Genomic DNA, 15,182 nt, shown 5'->3' on the forward strand with positions numbered 1-15,182 from the left:
CAAAAAGTCTCTAAACATGGAGTCAGCTGCAGGTACCTCGGAAGTATCAGGCACCAGAAGAGGAATTTGTGGGTGAAGGCAGTAGACAATGCAGAACAGTGTATTCCTAGTAGACTCGCTGGTGTGATTATTGTAGGAGAACTCTTCCCATGGGAGCAGCTGCACCCAGTCATCATGCTGCTTCGAGATGAAGTGGCTTAGGTAGTTCTGCAAAATCTGGTTGATCCTCTCGACCTGACCAATAAATACAGATCCCAAACTAGACCCCTAAATGAATATAGACCCCAGACCAGACCCCTAAATAAATACAGACCCCAGACCAGACCCCTCTAAATAAATGCAGACCACAGTCCAGACCCCTAAATATACAGACCCCAGACCAGACCCCTAAATAAATACAGACCCCAGACCAGACCCCTAAATAAATGCAGACCCCAGACCAGACCCCTAAATAAATACAGACCCCCAGACCAGACCCCTAAATAAATGCAGACCCCAGACCGGACCCCTGAATAAATACAGACCCCAGACCAGACCCCTAAATAAATACAGACCCAAGAATAGACCCCTAAATAAATACAGACCCCAGACCAGACCCCTAAATAAATGCAGACCCCAGACCAGACCCCTAAATAAATACAGACCCCCAGACCAGACCCCTAAATAAATGCAGACCCCAGACCGGACCCCTGAATAAATACAGACCCCAGACCAGACCCCTAAATAAATACAGACCCAAGAATAGACCCCTAAATAAATACAGACCCCAGACTAGACCCCTAAATAAAAACAGACCCCAGACTAGACCCCTAAATAAATGCAGACCCCAGACCGGGCCCCTAAATAAATACAGACCCCAGACCAGACCCCTAAATAAATACAGACCCCAGACTAGACCCCTAAATAAATACAGATCCCAGACCAGACCCCTAAATAAATACAGACCCAGACTAGACCCCTAAATAAATACAGACCCCAGACTAGACCCCTAAATAAATACAGACCCCTAAATATAAACACAGATTCTATATTGTGGATGAAAAGGGTTTTGCCAATAACCTGAGCAAATAACCGTTGTTTATCTCTACTGGTGGAGTGACATGTATTGCTACTGTGTTCTGCAGACCCCTGACCAGGCTATAAGAAACCCTGGTTGGGAAACACTGCTCTGGACACTAGTCTGGCACTCATGATGCCCACATCAGACATGGCAGAGCAGGTTACTGCCAGGCTGGTGCCACCTGAGGATTCCATGACCTCTGACATCATGTGACCTGCACACGACCAACTGCTCTTTACTTTCAACTGTCGACGGCAGCGATCGCACTGGAGTCTACAGGTAGGAAGATATTGGAGAAAATGGCGTCCAATGGACATGGAGAAGACAGTGAGATGAGAGAAGACGAGAAGAGGAAGAGGGAGGAGGACAGCGTCACCGGATTCAAGAAGATCACGAAGAAGAGGAGAGAAGCCAAGGACAGAGGATTGGAGGATGAGGAGCCAAGACCTGGGAGCAGCCAAGACCCTGGAACATCCAGCCCCTATGCCAGGCTTACCATCAGCCGCTTCACCATCCACCAGGTCCTGGGTAGGGGCAGCTTTGGCAAAGTGAGTATAAAATCTAAATATTACATTTTAAAGGGGCAGTAAACCTAAAGTTTGCATTTTATCTCCATCAATTGTTCTCTGTTATCAGCCATGTCACGCTGGACGGATGATGATTGTAGTGTTAGTCTATGGGATGCTACTTCCGTTTTTTATTTTCGTTTTTTCCTCCCCACCTTCCAAATGTCATAACTTTTTTATTTTTCTGCTGACATAGCCGTATCAGATTATTATTATTTTTATTGCGGGAGGAGTTGTAGTTTTTCATGCTGCCATTAATGTTTCATATAATGTACTGGGAAACGATTAAAACTTATTTTGATGGATGGAGTGGAAAACAAAACAGCAATTCGTCCATTGTTTTTAGGATTTCACTTTTTTTGAGTCAACTGAACAATAAAAATAATGTGTTGCCTTTATTCTGCGGTCAGCACAACTACGGTGACAGCAAAATTATAATTTATTTATTTGTAAAAAAATAAGTTGTTGTGTGTCACCATATTCTGAAACCCAGAAGTTTTTTTATTTTTCGGTCGGTGGAGCGGTGTGAGGACTTGTTTTTTGCAGGGCGAGCTGTAGTTTTGATTGGTACCATTTTTATGGATAACAATTCATCTTATTTTTTTTTTCATTTTATAAATTAGGGGTAAAGTGACTTTTTAGATATTTTTTGTATGTTCTGTGCACATTTGATTAAACCATTTTTTAAATGAGTTTTTATAAATTCCACTAGAGGACTTGATGGTAAGATTGCTGGTACAATACACTGTAATATTTATGTATTGTGCTTTTTGCATCCTCCTATTAAGCCCTTTCTCTGGCATGGCTTAATAGGAGGACCAAGATGGCAGCCGTCATTAGGACCTCTAGCTGCCATGACAACTATCCACACACCGCGATCGAGTCACGTAATAGAGCTGGTGGTGCAGTTTTTAGCTGTAATGTACGCTGCGGAAAACTGCATGAAAAAAAAAGTTAAAACTTACATAACCATGGCGACGCACCCCCCTGCCATTCTGCAGCCCGGCCTCCTGGGATGATGTTTTATCCCATGTGACTGCTGCGAACAGGGGCGGATTTAGGGTACCATGGGCCCCGGGTATTTTTTCAGGTCCGGGCCCCCCCCCCCTTGAACTCCGAATACGCTGCACCGTATATATTTGCAGATTTCTGTTTAGGCGGCCACAGATCTGGCACGGTTTTAATTTAGCTGTAAAAGTAGAATGAGCAATATAGAAGACAGAAAGCAGAATACTATTTTTACATCAATGGAGTGGTGTGTGAAGGATTATTTTTTTGCGGGAGGAGTTATAGTTTTTATTGGCATCATGTAAAGTACCATATAATGGGTGAATTGGAAAAAGCTGAGATTCCTCCATGGTTTTTTGGGTTTAGTTTTTACTGTATATATTTACCATCTCTTAATGTAATGATAGGGGCAGGGAAACGGACAAGTGAGCCCTAATCTACCCGCCACTCTGTCCCTGCCTACTTGCAACGACCCGCCCTAGGCGACGGGGTACAACTGGGCGGCGGTCCCTACGCTCAGTAAGTGCACGAGACAAAACATACAAGGGAATATAAAACAAAGGGAAAGGGGCGGTTGCCCACGGCGACACCGTGAGCAACAGAGTGGTGAACGAGCCATGTCAAACCAGGAGAGCACGAGGTACCAAACACAGAGCAGAAGAGTAGTCAGAAAGCCAGGGTCAGAATGGAGCAGGATCAAATTGTTAGGAGCTGTAGCTGGGCCAGGAAACCACACGGAAAGAATCACAAGCAAGGAGGAAAAGGAAAGGCAGGTATAAATAGACAGAGGGCGGGAGCTAGCTGAGTCTGGCCAGGCTGCGATAGGCTCTCCCACTCCTAAGCCTGCCAGCCTGAGTGGTGGAAGCTGGAGTCAGTCTCAGAGAGATAGACTCAGGTGAAGACTGATTACCTAAGGAAGTTAACCCCGAAGCTGTGCCTGGCAGATCCTTTACACTTAAGGTAAAAGTAGATTTAACATATACTTTTACCTTAAGAGAAGGTAAATATATACAGACCCAGAACCAAGCTCAGCACATACATACAGCCCCAGAACCAAGCTCAGTACATATATACAACACCAGAACCAAGCTCAGTACATATATACAGCACTAGAACCAAGCTCAGTACATAAATACAGCCTCAGAACAAAGCTCAGTACATAAATACAGCACCAGAACAAGCTCAGTACATATATACAGCACTAGAACCAAGCTCAGTACATATATACATCCCCAGAACCAAGCTCAGTACATATACACAGCAGCAGAACTAAGCTCAGTACGTACATACATCACCAGAACAAAGCTCAGTACATATATATATAACTCCAGAACCAAGCTATATATATATATATATATATATATATATATATATATACATATATATACATATATATATATATATACATACACACACATATATATATATATATATATATATATAAATAAATATATATAGCACCAGAGCAAAGCTCAGTACATATATACAGCACCAGAACAAATACAGTTCAGTACAGAGATCATTTGCAAATTCAGTTTAACCCCTGCTGTATACATTTCTATGACATAAAACGACAACTCCCAATATAGCCTGAACAGTGGTTAGGATATGCCTGGAGTTGCTGTTTAACAAAAAAGAATGCTACCATCCGTCATCTCGCTGCAGATCATACAGTGACTACAGTACTGATCAGTCACAGGGAGAATAAACATTTACATTGAGTGACTCACAGGTGATGTCTCAGATTATTTTTCGTTCTTTTTCTCTTTCCTTCTCCATTCGATCCAGACCTCTATGATGACTTCTCTCGGGCACGGCCCATTTATGCAGTTCACAGCTTAGATGTCTTCGGCTCCTCACTTTTCCAACATATCCACACCTGTAAATGAAGATAAAATTCTCATGATGCAACACTCTATGCTTCTAAATATAATAGTATCATACAATGAATATAATAGTACTATACACTGTACTCCTGAATATAATAGTATTATACACTGCGCCCCTGAATATAATAGTACTATACACTGTACTCCTGAATATAATAATACTATACACTGTACTCCTGAATATAATAGTACTATACACTGCGTCCCTGAATATAATAGTACTATTATACGAACCAGTACCCGACCATCTGTAGTGATGGTCGGGTACTGGGTCAGCCACAGGCTGGTAATATCAGCCTGGGAAAGGTCAAAAACAGTGACCCTTCCCCCCCGGTAATGCTAGGCTGCTGCTTTTGTATCTGGCGGGGTCCCCCCCAGTTTTTGGCCTTTCCCAGCCTAATAATACCAGCCTGCGGCCGCCCCATTACCTAACCATTACTACAGATGGTCAGGTACTGGATCGTACCCGACTTTTCCCGGCGGTGGGTACCGGGGTAATAATGGGGGTTAGTGATAGCCTCTGCAGCGGCTAACACTGAGCCTCGCCTTAGTAATGGACGCTGTCAATCAGCCGGCGGCCATAACTAAGGTGGTACTAATAAAGTTTAATAAACAAAGACATAGAAAAAATATTTTATTGAGATAAAAACCACCCAGACAACCTTCATTAACCATTTTATTGATAATAAAAATGCCATCATCGAAGTAACCCTCGAATACGACATAGTCCAACGACCGAACCTGTAAAAAAACACAAACACAACAATAACGATTAGTAAGGGCGGGTTCACACATAGCGGAATTTCACTTAAATTCCGCTGCGGACACTCCGCAGCGTTAATCCGCAGCGGAGCCGTTTCTCCATTGACTTTCACTTTAATTTAGCAGTGTTCGTTTACACGATGCGTACAATTCCGCTGCGGAGCATAGGCTGCGGAGCGGAATTTGGTGTCCGCAGCATGCTCTGTCTGTTGCGGAGCAGTGGCGGACTGGTTGCGGACTCATGGCGGAATTTCTCCATTGACTTCAATGGAGAGTCAAAATTCCGCAATGAAGTCCGCAGATCTTATGTGTGCTGCGGAGCGTATTGTTTTTACTACCATGACATTTCTTCATTCTGGCTGGACCTATGTATTTCTAGGTCTACAGCCAGACTGAGGAAGTCAATGGGGCTCCCGTAATGACGGGAGCGTTGCTAGGAGACGTCTGTAAATAGTCACTGTCCAGGGTGCTGAAAGAGTTACGCGATCGGCAGTAACTGTTTCTGCACCCGGGACAGTGACTACCGATCTCAATATACATGTATCTGTAAAAAAACATATAAGTTCATACTTACCGAGAACTCCCTGCGTCTGTCTCCAGTCCGGCCTCCCAGGATGACGTTTCAGTGTAAGTGACGGCTGCAGCCAATCACAGGCCAAGCACAGGCTGCAGCGGTCACATGGACTGGAGCGTCATCCAGGGAGGTCGGGCCGGATGCCGAAAGAGGGACGCGTCACCAAGACAACGGGCGGTAAGTATGAATTTCTTTGACTTTCACTAGGGAAAGTGCTGTCCCTTCTCTCTATCCTGCACTGAATAGGGAGAAGAGAAGCACTTTTCCTGCAGTCCGCAGCGGCCAGTCCGCATCAATTTTCTGCACATTTTGTGCAGATCCGCTGCAGAATCTGCAACGCAGATTCTGTGCGGCATTGATGCGGACAGTTGCGGAGGAATTCCGCCATGTGTGGTCATGCCCTAACACATGTGGTAGGCTTAGGTATAGGGCCCATGTGTGATACTGTTTGTCAAGGCAGGCTTAGATACAGGGTCCAGCAGACAGTAATCTTATACAGTACATGTGGTAGGTTTATATACAGGGCCCATCAGACAGGATCACACATGGGCTATGTATCTAAGCCTACCATGTGCTTATGTAAGATGCTTAGATACAGGGCCCAGCAGACAGGATCACACAATCTGTGATCCTGTCTCATGGGCCCTCTAAGCCTGCAACATCGTAGGCTTAAAGGGATTGTCCAGTCCCTAAACATTGATGGCCTATCCTCCGGATAGGCCATCAATAGCTGATGGGTCGGGGTCCGTCTCCCGGGACCCGCCAATCACCTGTTTTGAAGTGGCCGCAGCGCTGGTACGACAGCTGCTTCCCCTTCATTTCCCTTACTGGCTCACACTGTGAATCGCCAACCCCGATTCACAATGTCAGCAAGTGACCGGAATGAAGGGGAAGCACCAGCTCTCGTACGAGCGCTGTGGCCCCTTCAAAACAGCTGATTGGCGGGGGTCCTGGGAGTCGGACCCCGCCAGTCAGCTTCAAGCAGACAGGGATATTAAACTTACCCTCCTCTTCAGCCGAAGCGGATGTCCTGACTCTATCCAGGATCAGGATGCTGTGTGCGGCGCTTAGCAATGTGACGTCATGCACTGCGCACCGGAAACAGAAAGGTAAGTACTGTAGTCACTATAGTAACGGGCCCGCGGCTCCAGTTACTATAGTAACTTTTTATTGATGTAGTGCGGCCCCTATAGCTACGCCACTGGTTGGGTGAGAGGTCCCGCTTCACTCCGGTTTTCTGAACCGGCTGTAATTTTAACAGCCGGTAAGGGAGAACCGGGGCGAACTGGGCTCCCTTCCAGCTTCGGGCCCCGGGCACTTGTCCAGATTTTGGAAAAAAGAAAAAAAGAAAAATGATCCAGGAATATAAATAGGCACTCTTGGGTTAAGTAAAATTAAATATAGTATTTTATTTTATAATCCAGATAATACCGGCAAAATAAATTTTTACAACAACAAAAGTATAAATTTTTATAAAAAGAACCTCCTGGCCAGGAAAAGAGACATACAATGGCACCCTTAATACATTGGAGATATTACCAAATGATTATACAACGTACTATATATGTACAGAACGGTTTTGAAAAGATAGAAAATTCCAAACGAAAAACCGCTGGGTAGTGTTCACACTTGCGGTTTTCAACCATATCTGTTATTTAAATCGCAAAATAGCCAGAGTTCCTATCAGGAGTAACTGGTAATGATGTTTTTTGAAAATAATCTTTTTATACGCATATAACTCCAAAGATAGGAAGGTAGCCCCATGTATTAAGGGGATGTGGTTTACAGCGTGCTTTTTCCTCTCTTAAGTGGATCCTTAGTTCTAAGGAAGTCTTTTCACAGACCCTTGGGGTCAAATGTGTAGCCCTCGTGATCTTGAGCTTTAATACAAGGCACTCTTATAATTTGTATAGGGTTTTTACCTTAAAAATCCAGCGAGTGCCGAGAAGCCAGTTGTAGATGTAGTCAGCCCAAAGATGGAAAATAGTAGATCTCCACAGAAGCAGGGTTCGTCTGTATGGCCACACATTTAATTCAAAGCCTCCAAATCTCTACCATCACATCAAATGACGATCTCCTCCCTTGATCCATGCGGGTATTTCGCCACTGCCCTCAGAGAGACACGGACCTCAGAGGACAGGATCACATGCCGGCATCAAGGTGGATTAGGCACACTTCGAGAGACACAGACCCGACAGGGCAGGATCGCACGCTAGCAACCAGGTGAGTTGAAATTCCAGAGTAGGTTTCCTTCCACGTGGTATCTCCAACATTGGACAGGGATTCTCAGGGCAAGGCTTGGACGTCACTACCGGCCCTGTTAATTAGAACAGCTGACGCGTTTCATCCCTGAACGGGATTTCTTCAGAGCAGTTTGACAGGTGCTGCCAAACACAGTGTATTTATAGTGTCCCAAATTCATTCATTGGTTCTGTGGTCATAGACATAATGTTTCATGGGGATAATTAGAAGAGACGTTATGGATAGTGCATATCGATCTTTCGTAAGACAAAACAATCAATTTTGATAGCAAGTATAAATATTTTTACAATCAAACAGGCAATTCATATATCCACTAAGTCGTGTTGAAAGGATATATTCGGTATTTTTATGGAGAAGGCAATCAGTGGTGCATCTCTATATGGTCATGACAGGAATAATAATTAAATCTGAGTCTTCCACAATAGTATAACAACTACTTGGGTCTAATAATCAGAATTAATTTATCCATGAATATAGTCCGCTACTAATATCTAGATTCTATAGTTGAATTATGGAAAAATAAATAAAAAATGTTTCCCCAACATAGAGTCCTTTGCTACACCGTTTACACTATTGAGCTATATCATACGCTATTTTAAATTAGCAAAATTAATTAGTACTTTGAAGCTAAATATATAATCTGTTTAATTTTATAGCTATCTATACATACATACATATGGAGTTCATAAGATACTTCAGGGGAAGCAGGGAGAGAGGACCACAACCTTTTAAGGTATTAGGACCTGGGTCCCCACTATCCCCAAAAGAAATAAACTATCAAAAATCAATAGAATAATTTTATCACTAAGTCTCATAATCATATGTATGTATATAACTGTTGCACATAGGGGGGCCGCCATAAAACTCCAAATGGGGGCAGGGAGGGGGATCAAATGTCCAAAAGGGGCAATGGGTCCCTAATTTCCACCACCCACAAAGAGCTAAGGGCAACTCGTACTCCTGCGAAAGAAAATTGCAAGAGATGGATAATATGTTCATTTATTTTATTTATTTATCCAATTGATTCAATATTTCATACCCGGAAGAACATTACTCATGCTCATTCTGCAAGAAGTAAATTACTGATATATAGCAAATGGGATATCCAGATCAGAGGCATATTATTAGAGTTAATATCAAATTCCAAGGAAAGAATATATCCAATCCATACATTAGCCATTTTTGATCCAAGGATTTATTTGTCCAGTGCTGGGTAACTCAGAAAGTACAGGAAATTGAGAAGGGAATGTAACACTGGACGACAAAAAGGTCTAATGTACGTTTTATCAAGGAGGAAAAGGAACAAGCAGAGACCAATACCAACGCAGAAGATGTGGTCATCCTAATGGGAATCCATTGGCTCCCATCTGTTTAAATCTCAGAGGAACATGTTACATTTTATTTCATTATTTAGTCCCCTAGGGTTCAAGGTTCCTAATGTGTAAATCCACATGGTTTCTTTTTGAAGGAGTGTTCGGTTAAGATCACCCCCCCTTCTATCTTGAAATAGCTGATAAATCCCCATAAATTTTAAGCCAGTTGGTGATTGGGCATGATATGTTTTAAAATGTGCAGCTAAAGGATTTGTTATTTCACCTTTGGTAATGTCCCGAATGTGTTCGCTGATGCGAATATGTAATTCTCGCTTCGTTTTGCCAATATATTGTTTCCCGCATGGGCAGACAATGGAATAGACGACCATGGTCGAACGGCAATTAATAAAGTTATAAACTTTAAATTCCCTTTTGTGTTCACTGTCAAGAAAAGTGTCAGATTTTAATACATACTTACAACATCTACAAGAGCCACACATGAACTTGTCCAGATTTCCCTCATTATAATCCGCATCTGGCTGCGAATAAACTTCATCCCAGGGGGCCGATCTGGATGAAGAAGCAAAGAATCCTGGGAAAGTATAAGATTTTTTCCCCCCTGATTTTTGCAGGTAAATTGCAGCTTTTCCACCACAAAAATGGAACATCTGCTATTTAGTGCTCGTTTTACCTCCCGACTGAATTTAATGGGGAAAACCCGCAACAAAAAAACAGCGATTGCGGAAATACAATTGACATGCTGCAAATTAAAAAGCCGCCCTGCAGGGCAATTTCTGAGCGTTTTTTTCGCTTATCATTTATACAGAGTGTGGATCAGATTTGTTCATATGTCATCCACTCTGCTGCTACTGTATTATGCTGCGGATTTTTCGCAACTAAATGCATTGTGGAAAATCTGTAGTATTTACGCTGTGTGCGAACTTATCCTTAAAGCGCGTGATTCTGCTCCATACTCCCCCCACCAACGAAGATATTTAGGTCAAATGTCGGTAAGGGGTTAAGACCTCTTCATACAGCACCCAACAGCAGACACTGCATTATGCCGGGAGCTCAGCTTTGTTCTCCTGTAGGGTCCTGGGCACTACCCGGCTGACCGACCTCTAAGTCCACTCCTGCTCCTTCTACTTCTCATAAAGATTCTCCATTTGTGTTCCTCAGGTGGTGCTGGCATCAGTCCCCGGCCGAAACACCTACATGGCCGTAAAAATGATCACTAAACGGGACAATGCGGACGAAATATTGAGAGAGCGGCGGATACTCCTGGCGGCCAGACACTGCCCGTTCCTATGCCACCTCTATGCCGCACATCAGTCTGAGGAGCGGGCATTTTTCATCACGGAGTATCTGTCCGGTGGCAGCCTGGAGGCTTTGATCAGGATGTGCGGCTGCTTGAACATCGGCAACGTAAGGCGAGTAAATAATCAGGAGATTGAGGGGGGTGGAAAGAAGAAAAGGTGAGGGCGGAGGTCAGATGAAGGACAATGCAGAGAATACAGAGAATGCAGAATACAGGCTGCCATAATCAGCGCCTCTTCTCTGCTAGAGACCACACACACTCCATCATAACATATTAGGGAATTGATAGAGGAAGATTTCATGACATTGAGACTCCGCTCTGTTCTCCCCATCAGATTCTACACAGCAGAGATGATATGTGGCCTCCAGTTCCTCCATGGACACAACATCGTCCACCGGTAAGCAGAACTTCCCCCTTCTCTCCGTCTCCTTTACACGCTGGAAATAATGCACCCAGCTTTCCTACACTCCTGAATGGCTATTCTGCTTGGAGGTGCAGTGACCCATCCCCCGTCTCCTGGATCACTGGGCGAATTTGTCATTCTCTCTTCTTATTTCTTTGCAGAGATCTAAAGCCGGAGAATATAATGTTGGATGCAGATGGCCACGTCCGTATCATCGACCTGGGACTGGCCCAAGATGGCGTCACCGCCTCCAATAAGATCAGTGGAGTGACGGGAACGTTGGATTACATGGCCCCCGAGGTGCTTCTTAGAAAAAAATACGGCACCGCAGTTGACTGGTGGAGCCTGGGGATTGTGGTGTCCAGGATGGCAGCAGGACGCTCCCCCTTTTACAGCGGCCCCGTCAGTCGAATGGCTTTCAAAGCCATCACCACCGCGAAGCCTAAATTTCCAACTTGGCTTAATCCTGACGTGAAACATCTGACCAAGAGACTGGTCCGTAAAAATTCTGAGAGGCGCCTCGGTGTGTGCGGGAACATCAGAGCGCATCCATTCTTCTCCACCATCGGCTGGGAGGAACTGCAGGAGAGGAGGGCACAGCCACCATTTACACCATTTGTGCCCGTTCTGGAGAACCAACATCTGAAGTGGCCAGAGAATAACAAAGCCCTTCACCCCTTGGCCGGGTTCAGCTTCATGTCACCAAGCTGGACCTGATAAGATCTCAGGACAAGGGCCCAGAACTTCATGCCTCCTGACCCGTGCCTCATGTCTCTGCTGCTGTATGTCACCTCGGCTGCCCAGACCATCATCTCTCTCCGTACCATCTTCATGCTGCACCTCTGCCATCTTGCTGCTGCACCAGGGCCTTGACTTGCCATCCTCCAATCCCGGGCAGGCATCTGACATCACTCCAGCCTGAAGATCCTCTACACCCCCCAGGAGCGGCCTGTGCTTAGTTTCCATCTGGAGAGATCAGGAATAATAGCCGCATGTTGTAGTCCTGGGGCCGGAGCGGCCATTATACCTGATCTCACCTCAGCACAGGCCAGGTAAGTAATGCACCCACATTACCCACATACCTAACATCACCCACATCACCACACTACATGATAAGTATAGGCACCGCAGTACATAATAAGTATAGACATCACACTACATGATAAGTATAGACACCACACTACATGATAAGTATAGGCACCGCACTACATGATAAGTATAGACACCACACTACATGATAAGTATAGACACCCGCATATAGACACATAGTACATTTAGATTAGACTTTAGCCTTTGATCCTGGGATTATTCTGATCGCCATATTTGGGGTCAGGAAGGAATTTTCCCCCCTTAATATGAGGACAATTGGCTCATTCCTCAAAGGGGGTTTTCGCCTTCCTCTGGATCAACACGGCCTTAAATAGGTTTAGGATTATAGAGTAATAAGTAGTAACACACATAAGTAACATAATATAAATATAGAAAAATAATTTTAAAAAATAATTCTTAATTTAATACAATTTATAGTTTACACATATATAAATACAGTAGTTAATTAAAAATAATAATAAAAAAAAATAAACTAATAACTTTTCCCTAGTCTTTCTCCATATTACACGTTACACTTCAGCCTTCGATCCTGGGATTTATGCCGACCGCCATATTTGGGGTCAGGAAGGAATTTTCCCCCCTAATATGAGGACAATTGGCTCATTCCTCACAGGGGGTTTTCGCCTTCCTCTGGATCAACACGGCCTTTAGATAGGTTTAGGATTATAGAGTAATAAGTAGTAACACACATAAGTAACATAATATAAATATAGAAAAATAATTTTAAAAAATAATTCTTAATTTAATACAATTTATAGTTTACACATATATAAATACAGTAGTTAATTAAAAATAATAATAAAAAAAAATAAACTAATAACTTTTCCCTAGTCTTTCTCCATATTACACGTTACACTTCAGCCTTTGATTCTGGGATTTATGCCGACCGCCATATTTGGGGTCAGGAAGGAATTTTCCCCCCTAATATGAGGACAATTGGCTCATTCCTCACAGGGGGTTTTCGCCTTCCTCTGGATCAACACGGCCTTTAGCTAGGTTTAGTATAATAGATAAATAGATGACACATACATATACACAGTATATAATAATAGTAGTCTTAATACTTATATAATAATTTCCTAATAATAAAATATAACCTTCCCTTATCTATAAATAAAATTCTCCTTTTACCCCCCTACATCTTTGTGCTTGTTGTTAATCCCATTGGACGTCTATGTTGTAAATGTTGTATAGGTCTCAATGTCTTATTCTCCAGGTTTTACCCATTTAAAGTGTAGCTAAACGTTTGACAAACTTCTGACATGTCCGAAAAAACACGAAGCGGCGGAGCGATCACACGAACACTTCAGCTGCTTCGTTCTAGCGATTGGTGGGGGTCTCAGTGCTCGGACCCCCACAATCCAACCTTCTGACATGTCACTATGACATGTCAGAAGTTTGTCAAACGTTTATCTACACTTTAAAGGTATATGTCAGATTTAAAGCCTAAATGTGGTGTGAGCAGAGTCTTACAGGGGTTGTCAGGTTTTTACAATACCGTTTTGCTAGAGGGGTCCCATAATCTGTGGGGGAACTTAATACAAGAGTTTAATTTCCCTACAGCGTCTCTAAAGGGGAATTAAAGTATTACACAGTTCTAAAATCACCAGGCTGTGCATGTAGTACATGGATGTGTTGGTCCTCCTGAGCAGGAGATGATGTTTGTAGCCCCTCTCCATTCTGGCTAATTAATCAGGTTCCTGAACGGGGGAACCCACACTATTACCCCAAAATTCCCTAATAGGGCATTTGAAAATGAGTTTTCCAAACCAGAAAACAGCTTTAATGGTTACATAATGATAAGTGAGAGTTTGTTACAATGTATCAGTGCAGGAGAGAGCTGAAGTACAGGCTATTTAGATTGTGGAGGATTATCTAAACTGGATACATTGAATGGGGCACAGTGGGGGATGGAGGATCGGCTACAATGCTGCCCCCTACAGTCAGGGCCCTCACCTCATGGATGCTCCTGTTACCAGATCCTTCACACCAGAGATCAACATTCATGAAGAAGAAAAATCCCCTGCAGAGACGTCCACACCGAGAGATCCAATAGGACTGGTCTATACAAGGAGACTTCATATCCGGGAGCATATTTACAGCCATGCCCCCATATAATAAATACTTCATTCCTGTATACATGAGAAGTTCTACAACTTTATAATATAATTTATGTTTCAATTACTCACCATTTTCAAGATCTGTTTGCTGTCAGTGAATGAGGACACTCTTGCTCACATTCAGATGCAGTGAACCGGGGCGCATGCGCGCAGCTGAACATGGTGGACGCGTTCTAACCAGGCTCCGCACCTCGTGAAGGCATTCCAGCATATATATCGCTAACAGCAGACATCGAGACCCATAAAAGAAAGGAGAAGTACCTTAGAGGTTCGGGCATCCACCTATGGCCAGAGGGAGTGGAAGAAGGGGTAAGCAAAAGCAGGCTCAGAGGTCCGTGGCAGACATGCTGATGGCGGCGCCGAACATGGCGGAGCAAGGCCTGCTGCAGCAGCAGCAGGTGACACAGATAGAGTCCAGCACATCGGTGTTATCACAGGATTATCCTGTGCTCCTGCGGGAAAATGGCAGTACATCACTATCGCAGGCACAGGAGGATTTACAAGGAGAGGGCCCGATCCCAGACCTGGGACTGCCGCAATCAGCGCCCGTTCACGTGTCACAGCACTCGCCCATGCCGCCGGCCATTACTTCCGGATTGACAGAGGACGCCATCTTTTCCTGCATATCAAGAGCCATGCAAGCTCAGATGGGGGAAATAAGCTCCAAGATAGCCGCTGTACACCAAGATTTACACAAAGTGGGGGCGCATATGCAGGCTATTGAGACCAAAATGACCTCCATCACTGCAAGAGTTAATCAGAATACTAGATTTATGGAGGATCTGCAGGAGCAATTG

The 15,182-nt window shown here is 43.9% G+C and overlaps 1 protein-coding gene across 1 annotated transcript; it reads left to right on the top strand.

The window, feature by feature from the left end:
• Window positions 1-1,262: 1,262 nt before the first annotated feature.
• LOC142665596 (protein kinase C delta type-like) lies at window positions 1,263-13,393 on the top strand. Its single transcript, XM_075845304.1, has 4 exons — window positions 1,263-1,608; window positions 10,614-10,864; window positions 11,087-11,149; window positions 11,317-13,393. Exons 1-4 carry the CDS (start codon window positions 1,360-1,362, stop codon window positions 11,870-11,872), a joined length of 1,119 nt encoding a protein of 372 aa, XP_075701419.1. The 5' UTR covers window positions 1,263-1,359; the 3' UTR covers window positions 11,873-13,393.
• Window positions 13,394-15,182: the final 1,789 nt, after the last annotated feature.

The sequence above is a fragment of the Rhinoderma darwinii genome, chromosome 13 (genome assembly GCF_050947455.1).
Source record: "Rhinoderma darwinii isolate aRhiDar2 chromosome 13, aRhiDar2.hap1, whole genome shotgun sequence".
Classification (NCBI taxonomy): Eukaryota; Metazoa; Chordata; class Amphibia; order Anura; family Rhinodermatidae; genus Rhinoderma; species Rhinoderma darwinii.